A 17,311-nucleotide genomic window follows, 5' to 3' on the forward strand; every position below is an offset into this window, starting at 1 on the left:
TGTCTCTTATCTGTTAAAGACCTCTCAAAGCCTTTCACAACAGCTGAAATAGCTGAATTTAGAGTGTGGATATTTATGTCTTGATTTTCACTGCCATTGCCTGGCCATGTGACCTTGGCAAGTTATGTCACTTCTCTTGGTTTTCAGTTCCTTCTACAGAATTAGAGGAGTTGCACTTGACAAATTCCCAGAGTTCTCATTTTGGTTGTTTTTTGGGTTTTAAGATTCCCTTTTTGCCTTTGCCTAGCCAAGGCTCCAGTTTGCTTCTCATTGAGTTAGGCCTCAGTACAGTGAGGGATAATACTTGAGCAACAGAAAATACACATAAATAAGCATAGTTTGTTACCCTGATTTTTCAATTGAGGCTCGCTAAGGTTTGTGCCACAGTTGAAGGTAAGTCTGGAGTGGAGACCCAAGGGGTGGGATTGTAGTTACAGTATTTGAACCCTGTTATCCACAAGAACTGAATAATCCCAGGAGTTGGGATGAGAATATTCTTTATTCCCCAAACATTTCTTTTCTCCGTCAGGTCCTGAAACTTGAATCCTCTTCGGAGTGTATGCTTCTGCTCTTTTGTGATGCCCCGGCATACACTATGCTGGGGACATCACACCAGTCATGGAACCTGCACAGGAGTCAGGAGGCAGCCTGTAGGGGCAAGGTAAGTGCGCTGGTTTGTTTTGTAGCTATGTTGTGTGGCTTTGTGAAATGTTAAATATATGCATTTATGCCCTTTGGGATATAAAGTGGCATTTAATCATTATATCCCAAGAAGCATAATAGTTTTAATTGTGCAAAACCGCACAATATAGTTAAAAAATACAACCAAAAGCACAACCCTTCTGCATATCTTTAAAGGCTGATTGCATCTTCCTGAAAGGTTCCATGGCTGGTGTCGCATCTCTTGCATAGTGTTTGTGAGAGCTGTTGATCCCATCAGGGCAGCCCACCACAGCACCTCAGAAGTGGGGAGCAGTGAGTTTTCATGTGATTTTTGTGCCGAGTGCCTCCTCTGAGTGTATTTGGCATGGAAACTAGACTTGACACTTCTTTTTGCAGGATGCCTTTAACCTTAGCTTTGATGGCTGCAGAGTGTTTGTGTTTGATAAAACAAGTGAGTGGATGGTGGCTCTTTGGGCTGATTTGCCTCCTTAGTACTTTAGGACATGAGAATATTCACCCTTCATCCTTCTGCTTAGGGGGTGCAGGATAGTGTGTGTGGGTGTGCTCATGAACATCTGGCCACAGAATGGTATGACTGATTTATTTACATGTGAATAATAGCTGACACGGCTTTCTGAATTGTGGAAAAAACAGATTCATCGAACAGGCCACATCGGACAGTGTTCACCCGAGCCATCGAGGCATGCGATCTCCACTGGCAGGATAGCCACTTGCAGCACATTATCAGCAGTGACCTATACACCAACTACTGTTACCATGACGACACTGAAAACTCCCTCTTTGACTCCCGCGGGTGGCCCCTCTGGCATGGTAAGTGGCCAAACCGGAAAGACATTTCCATGACTTACTTCTTTGTTTCGTTTCTATAGCATTATTGGAGTGGGAGGTGGAGAGTTGAGGGATTCAATGGGAGATGGATGAATGCTTGGCAGTAGGAGCTGAGCGTTTCATTCAAATCCAAGTTCAGAAATGGTTCCTTGTGTCTTTTTAATAGTATTTTGGGAAAAAACATCTTACTACTTAAATGCGATTTTTGTAGATCTGTCTGACGATGGCAACTTTCTCCCCTTAACTTTTTGTTTTAGAACACGTTCCTACAGCTTGTGCAAGAGTGGATGCATTACGTTCTCATGGGTATCCCAGAGAAGCACTGAGATTAGCAATAGCTATTGTTAACACGTTAAGACGACAGCAACAGAAACAGTTGGAAATGTTCCGAACTCAAAAAAAAGGTGAATGTGAAGGAGTTTGTTTCCATTGGAATGGGATTCTTGGTGACGACATAACTAGATTTTGTCCCCTTTTAGAGAGATAGCTTTTAAAATTAGAGCAACGGAGATGACTTTACTCACTACTCATTTAGAATATTTCATAGCTGATCTGCAAGAAATTTTAGGCTTATTTTTTCCTGATTGCATGTGTATGAAATAAGATTCTAAAAAACATTTCTTAGGTTAGTTAATTCTTTAGGGGGATAATTTTTTATTGTTCAAGTAATTATTTAGTGTGTCTGAATTATTGAAAATGCCAGTTAGCCAATTCTCTGATTTTGTGAAAGTGCATTTTCATTCTAACAGTAAGGGGTCTAGGGTCAGACTGTTTGAATCCTAGCCCTAGGTCCTAGCTGGCAGTGACATGAAGCTCTGTGATTTAGATTCCTCATCTGTGGAATGGTCTTCAGTAGAGACTGGTCTCTTAGAGTTGTTGAAAAAAATTAAACTAGTTAATTCCTGTTAAGCTCTTAAAAGAGCCTGGCATAGTGTGTAAGCACTCTAAAACTTTTTAGCTATAACAATTTGTATTTCAGGATATGGTATTTATTTTAAGTGATCAGAACTCCTGTATTTTTCAAATTCTGTAAATAACATTTGATGAACTGCCAACTGCCAACACATTTCAGTTTAACTTCTCTTTATCTTAGTTTACTATTAATCTTTTAAATTTTAAAGTATTACTGAGTAATAGCATTTGCAGAGAGTTATATTACATGCATAAGGCTCTGATCAGAAAAAGAAATATATATGCTTTTTCTGTTTAATCGATGCACTTCTTGTTCCTTCTATAGGTATAAATCTTTTTGTGTGTCTTTGATTAGGTTTGTTTTTTCAGTCTGGAGTTTTCTTATTCAGAGAGATATTTTTAGTACCTGGGTTTTTTGGTGTTGTTTTTTGTTTTTTGTTTTTTTTTTAGTCCTGTTTTTGTTTAATCCTTCTGTGATTATACACACACCAAGGGTACAGCTGAAATTTATCAAGAGTTGTTGAAATGAGCTGAAGGTTAGAGTGAGTGAGTGTTGTAACTTTTAGTACCATCTGTCTGTATCAGAATTACTATAAATGTTAACTAACATTTAATTCACTTATATGATGAAAGAAAAATTTGAAGTTAAAATTTGAACCAGAAGAAGGGGAGCTCAAATGGAATTGGAATGTAATAATATCCTGGTGATCACTATTGTGTCCATTTCTTCATGTTCTTCACAACATAACAGGTTACCAGATATGTTTGCAAAATATATTCCTTGAACCTTTGGAAATTTTTTTTGCAATCACTCTTCCCCCAAACACAATCTATAGCCAAAAGGTAGCTACTTCTGCAAAATATGAAGGATAGTAATATTCAGGGTAAGAGAGGGTGAGGTACTTTTTATACTGCAAAATTAAAGCTAGCTAGGTTAGGATGATTATCAGATTTTAAAATCATAAACTTTTTAAAGAAATGTTTTTAAATGAAAAATATTACAATATCTATGAATTGAAAGTGTAAAAAATGTTAGTTTGTGTAACTGAATTAAAATATATGTTAAGTTAGACTCCTTTAATTGTCTTTAAAACCACTCTTACACCCATTTCTCTTTTATCTTATGAGGAGTGAAAAGTTATTTCAGGCTACTCTTAGGTACTACTGTCTCTATACCTTTATCTCTCCCTCTTTTTTACTTTTTTGTCCATATTTAAAGAATAGGTTTTTCACAGCTGTTATAATTCCAAATTGCTATGACAATTATTTGTTATGTGGTCAAGATTAGTAAGTATATACCTTGTACATTTTCAATACTATTTGGCATAATATGTCAGGTTTTCTTGTTGTTAATTGAGATATAATTGATGTATAACATCATATTCAGGTATATAATAGAATTCTATTTATATATTTCAAAATGATCACCACAGTAAGTCTAGTTATTATCTGTCACCATACATGATTACACTTTTTTTTCTTGTGATGAGAACTTTCAAGATTTATTCTTAGCAACTTTCAAAAATAGAATACAGTATTATTAACTATAGTTGTCATGCTGTACATCACCATGACTAGTTCATTGTATAAGTGGAAGTTTGTACCTTTTCCCCGTTTACTTCTTTTCACCTGCATCCACCCCTGCCTATCAGTTTGTTCTCTGTATCTAGAAGCTTGGGTTTTTTTAGATTCCACATTAAAGGGAAATCATATGGTATTTGTCTTTCTTTGTCTGACTTAGGTTTACTTAGCTTCTTGATTTTGAAAAAAAAAAATTATACTCCTTTTTGAAATTTGTTTCCCTCATTTTTGTGTTGTTTTCACTAAGTTTTGTGTGGAAAAAAAAGAGGAAATACCTCATAAAATTTGCTCTGTTGTTTCCATTGCTTGTAATAGATTTATGTAACTACAACACTTCCTTTCACCATATAGATTTATACACACACACACACACACACATTGTGCCAGGCTTCTTCACTGTTATGTACTGGTAGTTGATAGTCCAAAACCAGAAGACTTCTAAAAGAATATTGGATTCATGGAATGGTTCTTTAGCTATTTATAAAAAGCCAGTATTTGTCTTGGATAATTTATATTGTTTATAGATTTCATTATATTTTCCTTTAAGAAGCTACTATTATTTATTTAGTAAATATTTGGATGTAAAGCATTGCATTCTTTACGAAAAGAAACATATCTTAAAATATTTGTAGCTTTTTTTCTCAGGACTTTACAATTTAACTTAAGGACTTTGAAAGTACTACCATTCTGCAAAGAAAATGAAAAGGATGTTTCATCCAAATTATATGTTACCTTCTGCTATAGTTTCCCTTTGTGGCAAAGGCCCTCACTTAAATGGCGTACAGATCCATGATAATGAGGCCTTCCATAGGTGCAAAGGGAGTAGTTTAATGATATCCATAGGGGAATCTAGATTGGACCCAGGTTACTGCTGCCTTCTGATCTCCGGTGTAGAGGACTTAGTGAACATTGACTTTAATGTTATCTTCTTAATATAGTTAGCAAGTGATCATTCCAGGGAGACTTCCTAGTCTTCTCTAATGCCACTTTTGGGAAAGTGAGGGAAGTGGTTCCTTGCTTCTCAGGTGAAAATTTGGAACTTATTTTTCCTCATACAACATTGTTTAATAGCATGAATAGGTTAACCCAGTACCTTAGGCACATGAATTAATGTTTGGGGGCGGTCCTGGAAAATTGACACTATTTATACTGATTTAACAGATGAACTCTATGAGCACAAAATAGTTAACATGTTAGGGATTATGTGTACCTAATTGAATTCAGTACTAATTTGTTAGAATGCCACTATTAAATGGTAAAGCCTCTCATCTTCTACTTGTCTCCATCTCTCAATTCCCTTTTCTTACACAGAGCTACCCCATAAAAGCATCACTTCGATAACCAATCTCGAGGGCTGGGTTGGACACCCCCTGGACCCCGTGGGCACTCTTTTCAGCAGCCTCATGGAAGCCTGCCGAATTGATGATGAAAATTTCTCTGGGTTCTCGGATTTTACAGGTAACACCAGTAGCATTCATTTCGTGTGCTTTTTTCTCTTTAAACCCTGAATGGCATTGGTCATTGTTTTTTTCACAGGTTTTTTTCTGAATCCATATAGTTACTAGTACTTATGGTTAGCAAGGGAGCAAGGAAATGGGTGCTCCTGTTGCTTTGTGGAGGCTTTATAAACTAGGAAAATTCTGTCTTAGAAGCAACAGTTGGCAGCATGTGTTAAGAACCTAAAAAATGTTTATTTTCTTCTAGCCATTGATTCTGCATCTGAGAATTTATCTGCATTTATGGCTGTTTTCCAGTCTCAAGATTTAAAATAAAGATGTGTACCAAAGCATTTAGAACTAGAAATTTAGTTGCTTTTTAAATTTGTCTACATCAGAAGTTACTTGTCACTTAAATGGGTTGTAGTCTCCTGTAAGAGAAGTATCTAATGTCACTCAGAAGTGTTTTACATCACACATTCCTATAAAGCAGTGTTTTGAGATTTCTCTCTGGCCTCTTGAGACTAAAGAATCATCCCTAAAATGACTGCCCTTGGGCTGTGAGCAGAGGTTTGGGAGGCAGGAATGGTTGTCCCTCTGCTGCTCTCATACCTGGGTAGACTCAGAGGAGTAATTATATTGAGCCTCCATAATTTCTCCTGTGGTGTCTGCTTTCATGGATTATGGGTGCCCCAAACTCCTTCAGGATAGTGAAAGGTATGATTCTGAATTCACTTTCCTTGGGAGTTCAATGGTTGAAGTTTATTAATATTTCTAAGAGAAACACTTTAAGATAAGAGAATGCCCAAAGAATCATTCCTCTTTTGTTAACTGATGACTCTTTGATAACAGAAAGGACCTTGAAATTGGGTTGTGTCTGTTGTTTTCTCTACACTTCTCATTAAATTTCGACATAGTGGTAACAGTTTGGGAACTTTTTTTTTAATGCCAGGCTTTAAAAAATCAGCAACTGTTGTAGTCACTGTAATTTTGCTCTTGTCTAAAATCTTTTTTCACTCTTAAGTATTCTTACAATGTCTTCCTAGCTTTGTAGGGTTTTTCTGATGATTCATTTTCAGTGGGAGAAAAATATTTGTAATATTCCATCCCCCAAAACATACACATCTGGTCATTCACCGTCAAGTTTTAAAACATCTTAGAAAAACTATTCACTTTAACGTAAGAAACAATTTTCTGGCTTTCTTGGAATAAAGTCAATAATTCATTTATCAGTAGTGGGTAAAATAAATACTTATACCTATCATTACATGGAAAAGTAATATCTGAACTCTGATTTCTTTTGTGACATTTTACAGAGAATATGGGACAGTGCAAGTCTCTGGAATACCAGCATCTTCCTGCACATAAATTCTTAGAAGAAGGGGAATCCTATTTAACACTAGCTGTGGAAGTAGCCCTGATAGGGCTGGGACAGCAGCGTATCATGCCTGATGGGCTGTACACACAAGAGAAGGTTTGCCGGAATGAGGAGCAGCTCATTTCCAAGCTTCAGGAAATTGAATTGGATGACACACTGGTGAAAATTTTTCGCAAGCAAGCAGTCTTCCTATTAGAAGGTAGTGTGATACAGAAGTTTTCCACTTGTTCTGCCAATTTTATTGAGGCACAAGCTTTCTTATGTTGGGAGTATTGTTTGAATGCATTTGGTGTCGTAGTAATTCTGATTGGTATGGTCACTGAGTTGTCATGGGAATGTTTACTATCCAAAAAGTAGTATCACTTGATCAAAAAGTATAGTCAGATGTGTGTCTTTTAAGTGTCGCGTAAGATAGCATGTTAGAAATGAGCCCCATTTAATGCCACAAACTTTGAAAAAGACTGTTGTTATTTAGTCTGTGCCATTACTGAGATAAATGCAAGTTTGATACTTAGTGAGTTATTACTGGTAGCCATGTATCTATTTGATTGACCAATTAAATAATGGAAAGGAAATTCGTTGGCATTCCTGTGAATTATTATTATGGCTATTACATGACATCCGGGTTTTGAATATGTCATTTGCACATGCTAGCAAAGGACTAGAGGCCCCAGGAATGGATTTCCACTGTGCTAATTATTCCAGAAAATTCATTAGGCATAGATTCACCAAGTTCAAAGTTTCTTGGATTCTCTAAGGCAAAGTCTAATTTTCTTCTTTTTGTAAGGTCAAGAGCTGAATGGCCTAAGAAATTTTGGTTGGCATTATTTTTAAAAAGTAGTGGGTTTTTTTTTTTTTTTTGCTTTTTTTCTAGAAAAGATTAATTAAGTATAATAGCCTCATCTTTTACTCAAATTTAGGGGATGCCTAATTGGTAAAATTGCTTCTATCTCTTCAGTCTATGGGTGTTATTATTGTGGGATTCTCTATGATTGATAGTTGAATAAAGTGTGGTATTTTCATCTTACATTCAGAACTCTTGCATACGGGGAAGGGATTTAGAAAAAATAACATTTCACAACCTCTTTTATTTGTCCAAAGCTCAAGATCTCTTTGAAAGAAAATATTTTCATCAAATATATTATACATTTGTATGTTTTAGAAGTGCATTTTAAAGGGAACATACTCTTAGAAAAGTTAAAACATGTTAATATTTTGCTTAATTTTGGTAAAATTCCTGATCATGTTTTGAAGCCCTCGCCTTAACTTTTTTTTTCTTCTAAAGATAAAAAAGCACATGTTGGCAAATTTCAAGTGATCTTCGTTCTTTCTTCGTTCTTGTTTTAGTTTCCTCCTATATAATTCCTTTTGATATAAGTATCATGAACCACAAACTTAGTGCTGTCACTGGCTGTTAGTGACTGACTTTTGATTTCCACTGTACTTAAAGGATAGGAAGAGGATGTGTGCTTTTCAAAGTTGGTAGTATCTGATATCTGTTTATCATTTGCCTTTTTAAATGTTTCCATGTTCATTACTCACGAATATTTCACAACTGTTTCTTAGATTTTGATTAGAGCATTGTTCCCCATTAAATATTTTTTTTAGAACTATGCCTGATAAGGAGTGCTTTTGACTCATTGCAGTCTCCTTTCCTTTCCTGATCCTATGAGGCTTGTAGAGAATGGCTAGTGCAGAACAGGAAGCAGTCCAAGGGGAAGCCAAGGGACCATTTCTGTAAACTCCCAAAAATAAGCACTCCATGGTTGAGTTGACTGCACTGGGGCACCAAGTTCTTCATGTATTTACACTCTGTAAATTTCAAGCACAAAATAGCAGGCACTAACTCTTCTGAAATAAAAGATGCTTAACTTTTTCTGAAAAAGAAAAAGCAGTCGTCCTGTATTGTTGCTGTATGTAAATCACTTGACCATAATACAATACTAGCATATTGGGTCAGTTGGCATATTGGTAAAGCACTTTTGGGGAGTTCAGAGACTACACTCAATTACTAATCCACAAATAATTCTGTGATATCTGACTGAATATTTTTGTTGGGGGATGTCATAACAATAAGTGTTGACTATTATGTCCTGGGTTTTTTATTTTATTTATTTATTTTTGCATAGCACAAAAAGGTAACTTGGTGACTTAAGGGAAACATTGAAAGGAAATGGAGGAGAAATGAAGGAAATGAGTAATCTACAAGTTTTCTATAATGAAGCCTTCAGTAAAATAGTATTCTAGTCTGCCCGGGCTGCCATAACCAAATACTACAGTCGAATGGCTTAAGCATTAGGAATTTCTCACAGTTCTGGAGGCTGGGAAGTCAGAGGTCAAAGTGTTTGTCAGTGAAATTTCTGGTGAGCCCTCTCTTCCTGTCTTACAAATGTCTGTTTTCTCTTTGTGCTCTCAACACAGCAGAGGGGGAGAGAGAGCAAGAGAGCTCTCTGATGTCTGTTCTTATAAGGTCACTAATCCTGTTGGATCAGGGCCACATCCTGTGAACACATTTAACCTTAATTACCTCTGTGTAAAGGCCCATCTCTAAGTACAGTCACACTGGGAGTTGGGGCTTCAGCATATGAATTTGAGCAGGGAGAATAAACATTTAGTCCATAGTAATAATCTAAAAATTTAGCCTTGTTATATGAACTAAAGGCAGAACTATAATGCTATATCAACCTTTTAAGAATATCAGGTCACTAAAACATTTCTAAATGTCTTAAAAATATGAAGAAGGTAATATATTTGGTAAAATTAGAAATCTAGGATGGATTTTACTTTGCCTAGGCAAAAAAATAAGGTTTTATGAAAATATGATTTTCAAAGTACTTAAATAATGGGCACTTGAAAAACACTAAACAAAAAATAAAATAATGAAATGTTAAAATAATCTCTGTTAAAATGATCTAGAATGTATCATGCTCCTACCCAGTAACTCCTCTCACCATTTGTTCTGAACTGCCATTTCTTGCATTCTAAACTCTTCACCAGACTGATTTTTCTCATGGAAAACAAATGTATTATGTCCTTTGAGCAGCAGTGTCATGGTTCATAATTCTAGAAATCATGAAACAGATGTTACCCAAAGGTGACATGGAAACTAATTTATTAAACACTTTACAGTAACTAAACCTCAAAGTACCTAAGTGGAAAGTAGTTGAACTAACCACTGTGGTTTCCTTTCAAAATTTATTTTAAAATTCGGTATCGCCTTTCTTAGGGGCGGCATTCAGAGAGCACACAGGGGAAGTTAGCTCTACTACCATGCCTGTCATAAGTTACTAAGAAATGAATTTTGACAGCTTAAATGTAATTTTGCTTTTGAAATTGGTCTTTTGGAGTCCCTGAAGTGGTAGATTTCCAGTTACTTTAATTTTTTTTCTTTGCCTATGGTGAGTATCAAATGAGTTACTAACTATTCTTTTATTATTAATCACTTTCTGAGAATTAATATCTATTTCTGCTTATTAGAAGCAACAGTATTTAAAGTCTTTGTATTGGAATTTGTGGTTTAGATTCCTCCCCTGAGGCAGAGCACTCTTCTGGAAACCTGGGCTTGTCTGTGCCCATAAGACTGATTGGATCCAGGGGCAGATTCCAAAGTTAAGCTGCAGAGTCATCTATGCATTTGAAAATCTGTATGCTCAGATGTCACACATTGAGAAAGGATGTCTCAAATTCAGTGAGATTTTTTTGTGTTTCAGAGGGTTTCTTTCTCTGAAACAGTTATAATATGAAAAAGCTCTGCCCCCTAGTTCTTTGATTCTCATTTTAACTATGGTATAGTTAGTTGGGGGGTCGTTCCTGAAATGAATTCAATACTGAATACTATTCCCTATAGAATGATTTTTGACTAAGAATTGTAATTTTTTCTACTATGTCACTTTGATTACATTCTTAACTAGATTAGCTTGTGTATGTTATAACTTTACATAAAAATTTTAAAAATATAGTTTACAAGAAGTCTTAGTTCCTTTCTTAGGAATGTAAAATGTGTATGCTCTCTTCCCACAGCCGGACCATATAGTGGTTTAGGCGAAATAATTCATCGGGAGAGCGTTCCAATGCACACATTTGCCAAGTATCTCTTCACCTCTCTCCTACCTCACGATGCTGAATTGGCATACACAATTGCCCTGAGAGCAATGCGGTACGTATTCACGGCCCAGCCGGGCGGAGGCGACCCAGATTCCCCATGGGGAAAAACAGCTCTTAACTGACTTCTCACTCATTCGTATTTCTTGTAGGCAGCACAAAAGCTTAAGAAACTATTTATACTTCTTGGATTGTTGTAGTACTGGTTTGTTAGTTGGTCTGGCTTTTGTTTTACAGTAAAGGAAGAATTCTATCCTAGACTGGTCATGATGGCTTTTTTTTCTTACTTTTCTTGATGCTAGAATTTGGGAATTAGAGAACAGTTTCAGGCCAGGTTTAAACACAAGGGAGCACCAGTTGAAACCTTCCTAAATAATTGATCGTTTTGAAAAAATTCGATTTTTGAAACAGTGGTAAATACTAAGTATACTTGACTGAATGTGATCCCTCAGGGAGCCCTTCACACCTGCTGTAATTCCATGGTCCATCCATCATTAGTGCAAGGAGGCTGTAGGATCATGGAAGCACCTTTGGGCTCACCTGGAGGGCAATGGAAGATGGGATCAGGGGCTAGGGTTAAAGGTATCACTATCAGGCATCTTTAGGACCTGCTCTCCTCACTTGGACTGCTCCCAGCCCCTCCTTTTCAGTAATAATAATTAGAATAGGTTGTTCACTGCCCTTGACCTTGCTATTTTCACTTTCCTTTTTAAAGTCTATTCACAAAACAACAACAACAACCAAAAAAACCAAAAATAAAGTCTGTTCACCAAATATTTTTATCATGAGTTTGCCTAGGTGAATATTTTTTAATGAATTCAAGATTATATTTTTGAATCTTACATGTTGCCTTTTAAACCTAAAGGACCTGAAAGGCTTATCTACCTTTCTTAAAGTGTTTTAAAAAATTAAAACACTCCTATGTTAAAGTGCAGATTAGATCCAGTTATAGTCAAGTCACCAAAGGTAAACCATGTATACACCCAAGAGCTTGAGATGTCAAAGACCAGTTTGACCCCATAGAATCTTGTCACCAAAGATTCTTTGTCTGCAACCAGTATAGTGGATTCAAAAGAAAGTCTTGCCACTATGAGGGTAGCTTATATTTTTCAGGGGGCCTCTTTTTTATGCAGTGTGTGTGTGTGTGTGTGTGTGTGTGTGAGAGAGAGAGAGAGAGAAAGAGAGAGAAAGGGAGAGAGAGTGTGTGTGTGTGTATATGTGAGAGAGAGAGTGAGAGAGTACATATACCTATGTGTATGTCAGTTTGTAGTGAGACTGACATCCTTTAACTTGGCATTCTTTCCTTGGCACCATGAAATCTCATTAACCCATCAGAGAGGCCTTGTGAAGTTCTTGCTTGTTTGTTTTTAAAAATATCCCCAAATAAATTAATAAGTAACATAAGTAAACCCTCCACACATACTAAATTACTTTATGCCCCTTGGTTTATATTTTAGGACACAGGTTTTTTTAAGTTCCTATTCCCATTTTTGGAAGCTGAAATAGAAGCTGTCAGACGAAGACAGATGCTCAGCTCTATACTTACTTAAATCATAAGAATTTTGCTCCTGTTGTAAAGGGAAGGAATGCTAATGTTATGATGCCACCAGATGCTATTGCTGTGACCACTGTAAAGTTTAAGGATAAAATATCATGAGGTTTCTCTGTGATTCTGGCTTATGGGAAAGTATCTGTCAGGTGGAAAGGTTTGCTTTTCTAACACACGGAAACGTATTTGTCCTTGGTTGCTGCCAAGGCAGTTTGTTCATGGGGGATACTAGTAGGGCACCAGGGGATTATTTTCCACCTCTTTTCTTGACTTGCCCCTACCTCTGCTACCGGACTGCCATGGAAGGGGGGTAGCAGACCTACTAGGGCATCTGAAGGGAGCCAGGGGAACCGGCAAGAAGAGAGACCTGTAGCTTACTACAAGTGGGAGAGGGGTTGGGGAGCTGGAAAAGGGTGTTTTTAGCACTCATGTTCTCATCTTCTCAGGGCTCTTAACTAGTTTCTGCTGCAGCAGTTCTGGAAAGATCTGCCGGTGAACACAGGGACAGTCTGGGGTTTTTGAAAAGTTAAATAGGAACTCCACCAAAATTCTTATTACCTAATTGCCTACCTTGTCACCCTTTAATGCTAATTTCTCTTTGTCCTTAGCTAAAAAGAAAAGAAAATGAGGCATTTGGCCTGCTTTACTGCTCTCGGGTGCGACCCCAAGGCCCAGCATCACACCCTGGCCGTGTTAATTCCTCTTGATCCTTAATTCTTATTCCATAGGCCCAAACACTAGTATCCTTGAGTTAAGGTCAGCTTTTTGATGATTGTGAAGGAATAATTGTAGTTGTAGCTACTCTGTTAATCTCTTCAGTACTTATATTTGGAAGAGATTGCTAAGCACGGGCTTTGTTTTCAGTAATTGTTCTTTATTTGTTGGCATATTCTTAATCATAGATTGATTAAAATCAGATCACGCTGAATTTTTGCAAGGCTGTCAAAGTACAAATACTTGGATAGTTTGCATTTATCATCTCTGATAGGATTGATACAACATGTTCTAATTATAAATTCTTAAAGTAATAAGGAACTAATTTTGCAGAAAGTATGAATCTATGGAAAGGAGTCCATTTTTGTTTAGCTTCCCCTCTTATTTTGTGTTTTAATGAGTTAGCTTATCCATTTCAGCTATCTACTGTTCCCTGACTGTTTTTATCTCAGTCTTAGGTATTCACTTGACTACGAGCTTCTGTTTTTATTTTTTAATGAGTGATAAAATTCAAAAATTTTACAGTAGGTGAACTCGTCTTGTGTTTCAGATCTCTTCAGTGTTACATATCTTGATTTCCTTGAATCTTGCAGTTTTTTTGAATGATGCTAAAGAAAAGAAATCTCTTAGGTTTGGGTACTGAGCAATTAACAAGGTGACTTTGGCATCCAGATAGCAGAGTGTAGCCGTACCAGCTCTTCCTGCACAAGGACCTGAACAGTTTCTCCCAGCATCTACCCACTCATCTGCCTTCTCACCAGATCCTGTGGTCAAGGTGATGCACAAGGAATAACTAGGAGCCAACTGTCTTGTTTTCTCATTACAGGTTGCTAGTATTGGAATCTACTGCTCCAACGGGAGACCTCACCCGCCCACACCATATTGCATCAGTTGTTCCCAACCGATATCCTCGTTGGTTCACTCTAAGCCACATAGAATCCCAGCAGTGTGAGCTGGCGTCCACCATGCTAACTGCAGCCAAAGGTACTCGATTGTCCCAAGACCTCATGATTATTTTGTTAGTTTGCCCCCTTTTTTGTTTTTAAAGAATCATGCTATCAAATTATCAATAGTGGTGCCAATGTCCAGTTGTGGGGGATCCTTTTCCTTAGATGTTAGCTTATGAGGTAAAACGGGTGCTACTCACTTGAGCCTGACATTTTCCTCTTTTCATTGTATCCTTAAAGTTGGTGCTGCTTGAGTTTAGGTTTAGATACCATATCATGTCAGTAGTGGTTCTGGTTTCAGAAACAGGTTAGGTTACATTTTTTTTTATCCTCTGAAAAAATATTCATCAAAAATACATAATAGGAACTAGGAGGGCTTTTTGCTATCTCATGTTGGTTCTGGTTAATATGTACTCGTAGTCAGTAAGGGTGTGTCTCGGTGTATCTTCTTTGTGAAACTGAGATTTATAGGCATTGCAGTAGCTCTGGGACACTTAGCTGTAGTAACAGTTGTGCCATATGTGAACATTTCAGGTAAATTAACTTGTGCTTTATGTCTTGTTTTATTTCTCTCTCTTTTTTTTTCTCTGTGTGTGTGTGTGTGTGTGTGTGTTGTGGTGGTTTGATTTTTGGTTTGGTTTGGTTTTCCCTTATTTGTTGCAGGCGATGTTCGAAGGCTGGAAACAGTATTAGAATCCATCCAGAAAAACATTCACTCCTCATCCCACATCTTCAAGCTTGCCCAGGATGCATTTAAAATAGCAACTCTCATGGACAGTTTGCCAGACATCACTCTTTTGAAAGTATCTCTGGAACTGGGCCTGCAGGTACATGACTGGTGGTCTTTCCCGGGGCACCAAGGACTGCTAAATAAAGGCGCCATCTCAGGGTTGTTTCTGTCTGGGTATTTTAGTGTAGCCACATGACTCTTGAGTGCACAGACTTTAGGAGAGCACTGTGCTTCAGAGCCGTGGACATCCCCAGCCGAACCAGACTGCCGCCTGAGGTGCAGGGGCTGCACTTTAGAAGCCCTATTTTTGTCTTTCAATAAAAAAAGTCATTTTCTGAATTATAGCCTTAACATCACTATTTCTCCGTTAGTGAATAGAAGCGATTATTGCTAGAAAGGGACTTAAGGGAAACTATCGTGTATAATAAAGAACCAGTTGTTGGGGTTAAAGTTTTAGAGGAATTGTGAATTTTTATTGGTGTTTGCATGTTCATAATAGATGGGCAGTTCTAGCTCCTTTTTATAACCCTGAGAAAATTAGTTAAAGGGGGAGTGATGGGTCAGGGTCCAGTTTCACCTTTCCACAGGCCTGCTTAGATGTTTTACCAAGGACATTTTGAGTTAGTCATATAGGCAGATGTTTGCTTCCTTATAGTCTCTAAAAAGATTACTGTATAAACCAGAAACTGAGAAGTCTTTAGTTTGATTTTTCTAAGGAATTCTCTTTTTTCCATTTGCTTTTTTTGGTTACCATTAAAAGCAGTGAGAGAAATTGTTTTCCATTTACCTTAAGTATGAGGAATAGAATGCCCTGATTAGATGATTAACCTTTTTTTAGTTATGGATTCCCCTTATGATGATTAATAAAGTTTAAAGAATTAGATTACAGGAAAATGCACTTACCCTATATAGTACTGTACAAGCAGAGGTATTTAAGGTATACAGTGACATTTGTGCTATTTGGCTTATTGTTGTTATCATTGGCCTCTTAAAGATATATGCAGAAAGAATCATTAACAAGCTTTCTGGTTATTTGGAATTTGGGCAGTTTTTTTTTTTTTTTTTTTTTTTTTGTAAATGGTAGATTACTGAGTATTTAGTCCCTGTCTTATTATTTCTACAACTCAAGGAGGAATCCTTGCTGAGACTTTAGGCATGTTATATCCCAAATGTTCTCAATCTTAAAGAGTGGGAGAAACAGGAAAAGATGAATGATTTATTTGGGGATCTTACTAGAAAATGAAAAAATCAGACAACTAATGATGTCAAAAATGGTCTCTTTCCCTAGACCTGGGGTTATCTTCATGCTCACCAGGAAAAGGAGCAACCAGAGATTGAAGGAATAATTAAGATGATTATTCTAAGAGATCTCTTTGCCAACTGAGGGCTACTAGTCGGAATTTGTTCATGAGGAGCCTCAAAAATCTAGAACCATAGAATTTGTTAAAGCTGGGGAGGAGAAGAGGGCATAGACTGTGCTTAATGTTGCAGTCCAGCCCTCTCATTCTGCAGATGAGAAATGTGATTAATTGAGCACCTTGCCCAGGATGCTGCTTCTGTTCACTCGGCCCACCTGGAGTAGAATGTGGGCCTTCTGTCTCCTAGTCTAGGGAGCCATGAACGAATCCAAATTGATATGCAGAACTTTGCTGTAAATGTGGCTCTCTGTCCTCTTGGTAGTAGGGAATATTCCTAGTCGTTTATGCCTTGGGATGAATTGTTTCTTTCTTCCCTTGACCTAGAATAATCTTCAGAAACGTTTTGTTTTCCTATCTTTATAGGTTATGCGAATGACACTGTCAACCTTAAATTGGCGACGGCGGGAGATGGTGAGGTGGCTGGTAACGTGTGCTACTGAAGTAGGTAGGTAAATTCTGGAGGAGGAGCTCTCCCAGCTGCCTCATGGTTGGATTTAACTCGTCATTTACAAACACAAGAATGTTTTCTCTCTTTTACCTTGACTTCTCCAAGGCTCCCTGCTCCTTCTATCAACCTGCAGGGTCTTCCTTTCCCCCAACCACTGCCTCCAGCCTTTACTTTTACACACTTGCATTGTCCTTCTTCCAGACTGTCACATTTGTGCGGTTTCAGACTCTTGTTTAAAATTGAGTAAGTCACTGAGTAGACACTTCTTGCAAGGTTCTATCACTCTTAAGGTGCTTTTTAGTCACTTTTTGTGATAATCAGGTTTATAATTTTATTTTAAAGAGTTCCAGAGTGAATCCCTAAGTGGGTTGGAAACCACCTTTGAAACTAAGTTGAGACTGTGGTTTAGTGGTTTCATTTCATTTTAATGAAAATAATATAAAGTTATCTAGTTGTGCTGAGATTTTTCTTCATCATTTGAGGGCATATGTCATCGTATCCATTCAGATAGATGATTACTGGGTGTGGTTTAGTTGAGCTTTCAGGTGTGGGAAAGCTAGGCATAAGAAGATCCTCTTGGTTGCC

At 37.3% G+C, this 17,311-nt stretch overlaps 1 protein-coding gene across 1 annotated transcript in view; it reads left to right on the forward strand.

The window, feature by feature from the left end:
* Window positions 1–17,311, forward strand: part of ZSWIM6 (zinc finger SWIM-type containing 6) — a 193,493-nt gene that overhangs the window by 172,373 nt on the left and 3,809 nt on the right. The window contains exons 6-13 of the mRNA XM_077897942.1: window positions 1,318–1,494; window positions 1,770–1,916; window positions 5,317–5,463; window positions 6,758–7,018; window positions 10,840–10,975; window positions 14,010–14,167; window positions 14,794–14,957; window positions 16,642–16,723. Of these exons, the coding sequence (XP_077754068.1) occupies window positions 1,318–1,494; window positions 1,770–1,916; window positions 5,317–5,463; window positions 6,758–7,018; window positions 10,840–10,975; window positions 14,010–14,167; window positions 14,794–14,957; window positions 16,642–16,723 (1,272 nt within the window). The remainder of the gene's footprint in view (window positions 1–1,317; window positions 1,495–1,769; window positions 1,917–5,316; window positions 5,464–6,757; window positions 7,019–10,839; window positions 10,976–14,009; window positions 14,168–14,793; window positions 14,958–16,641; window positions 16,724–17,311) is intronic.

This window comes from Canis aureus, chromosome 5 (genome assembly GCF_053574225.1).
Source record: "Canis aureus isolate CA01 chromosome 5, VMU_Caureus_v.1.0, whole genome shotgun sequence".
NCBI lineage: Eukaryota > Metazoa > Chordata > Mammalia > Carnivora > Canidae > Canis > Canis aureus.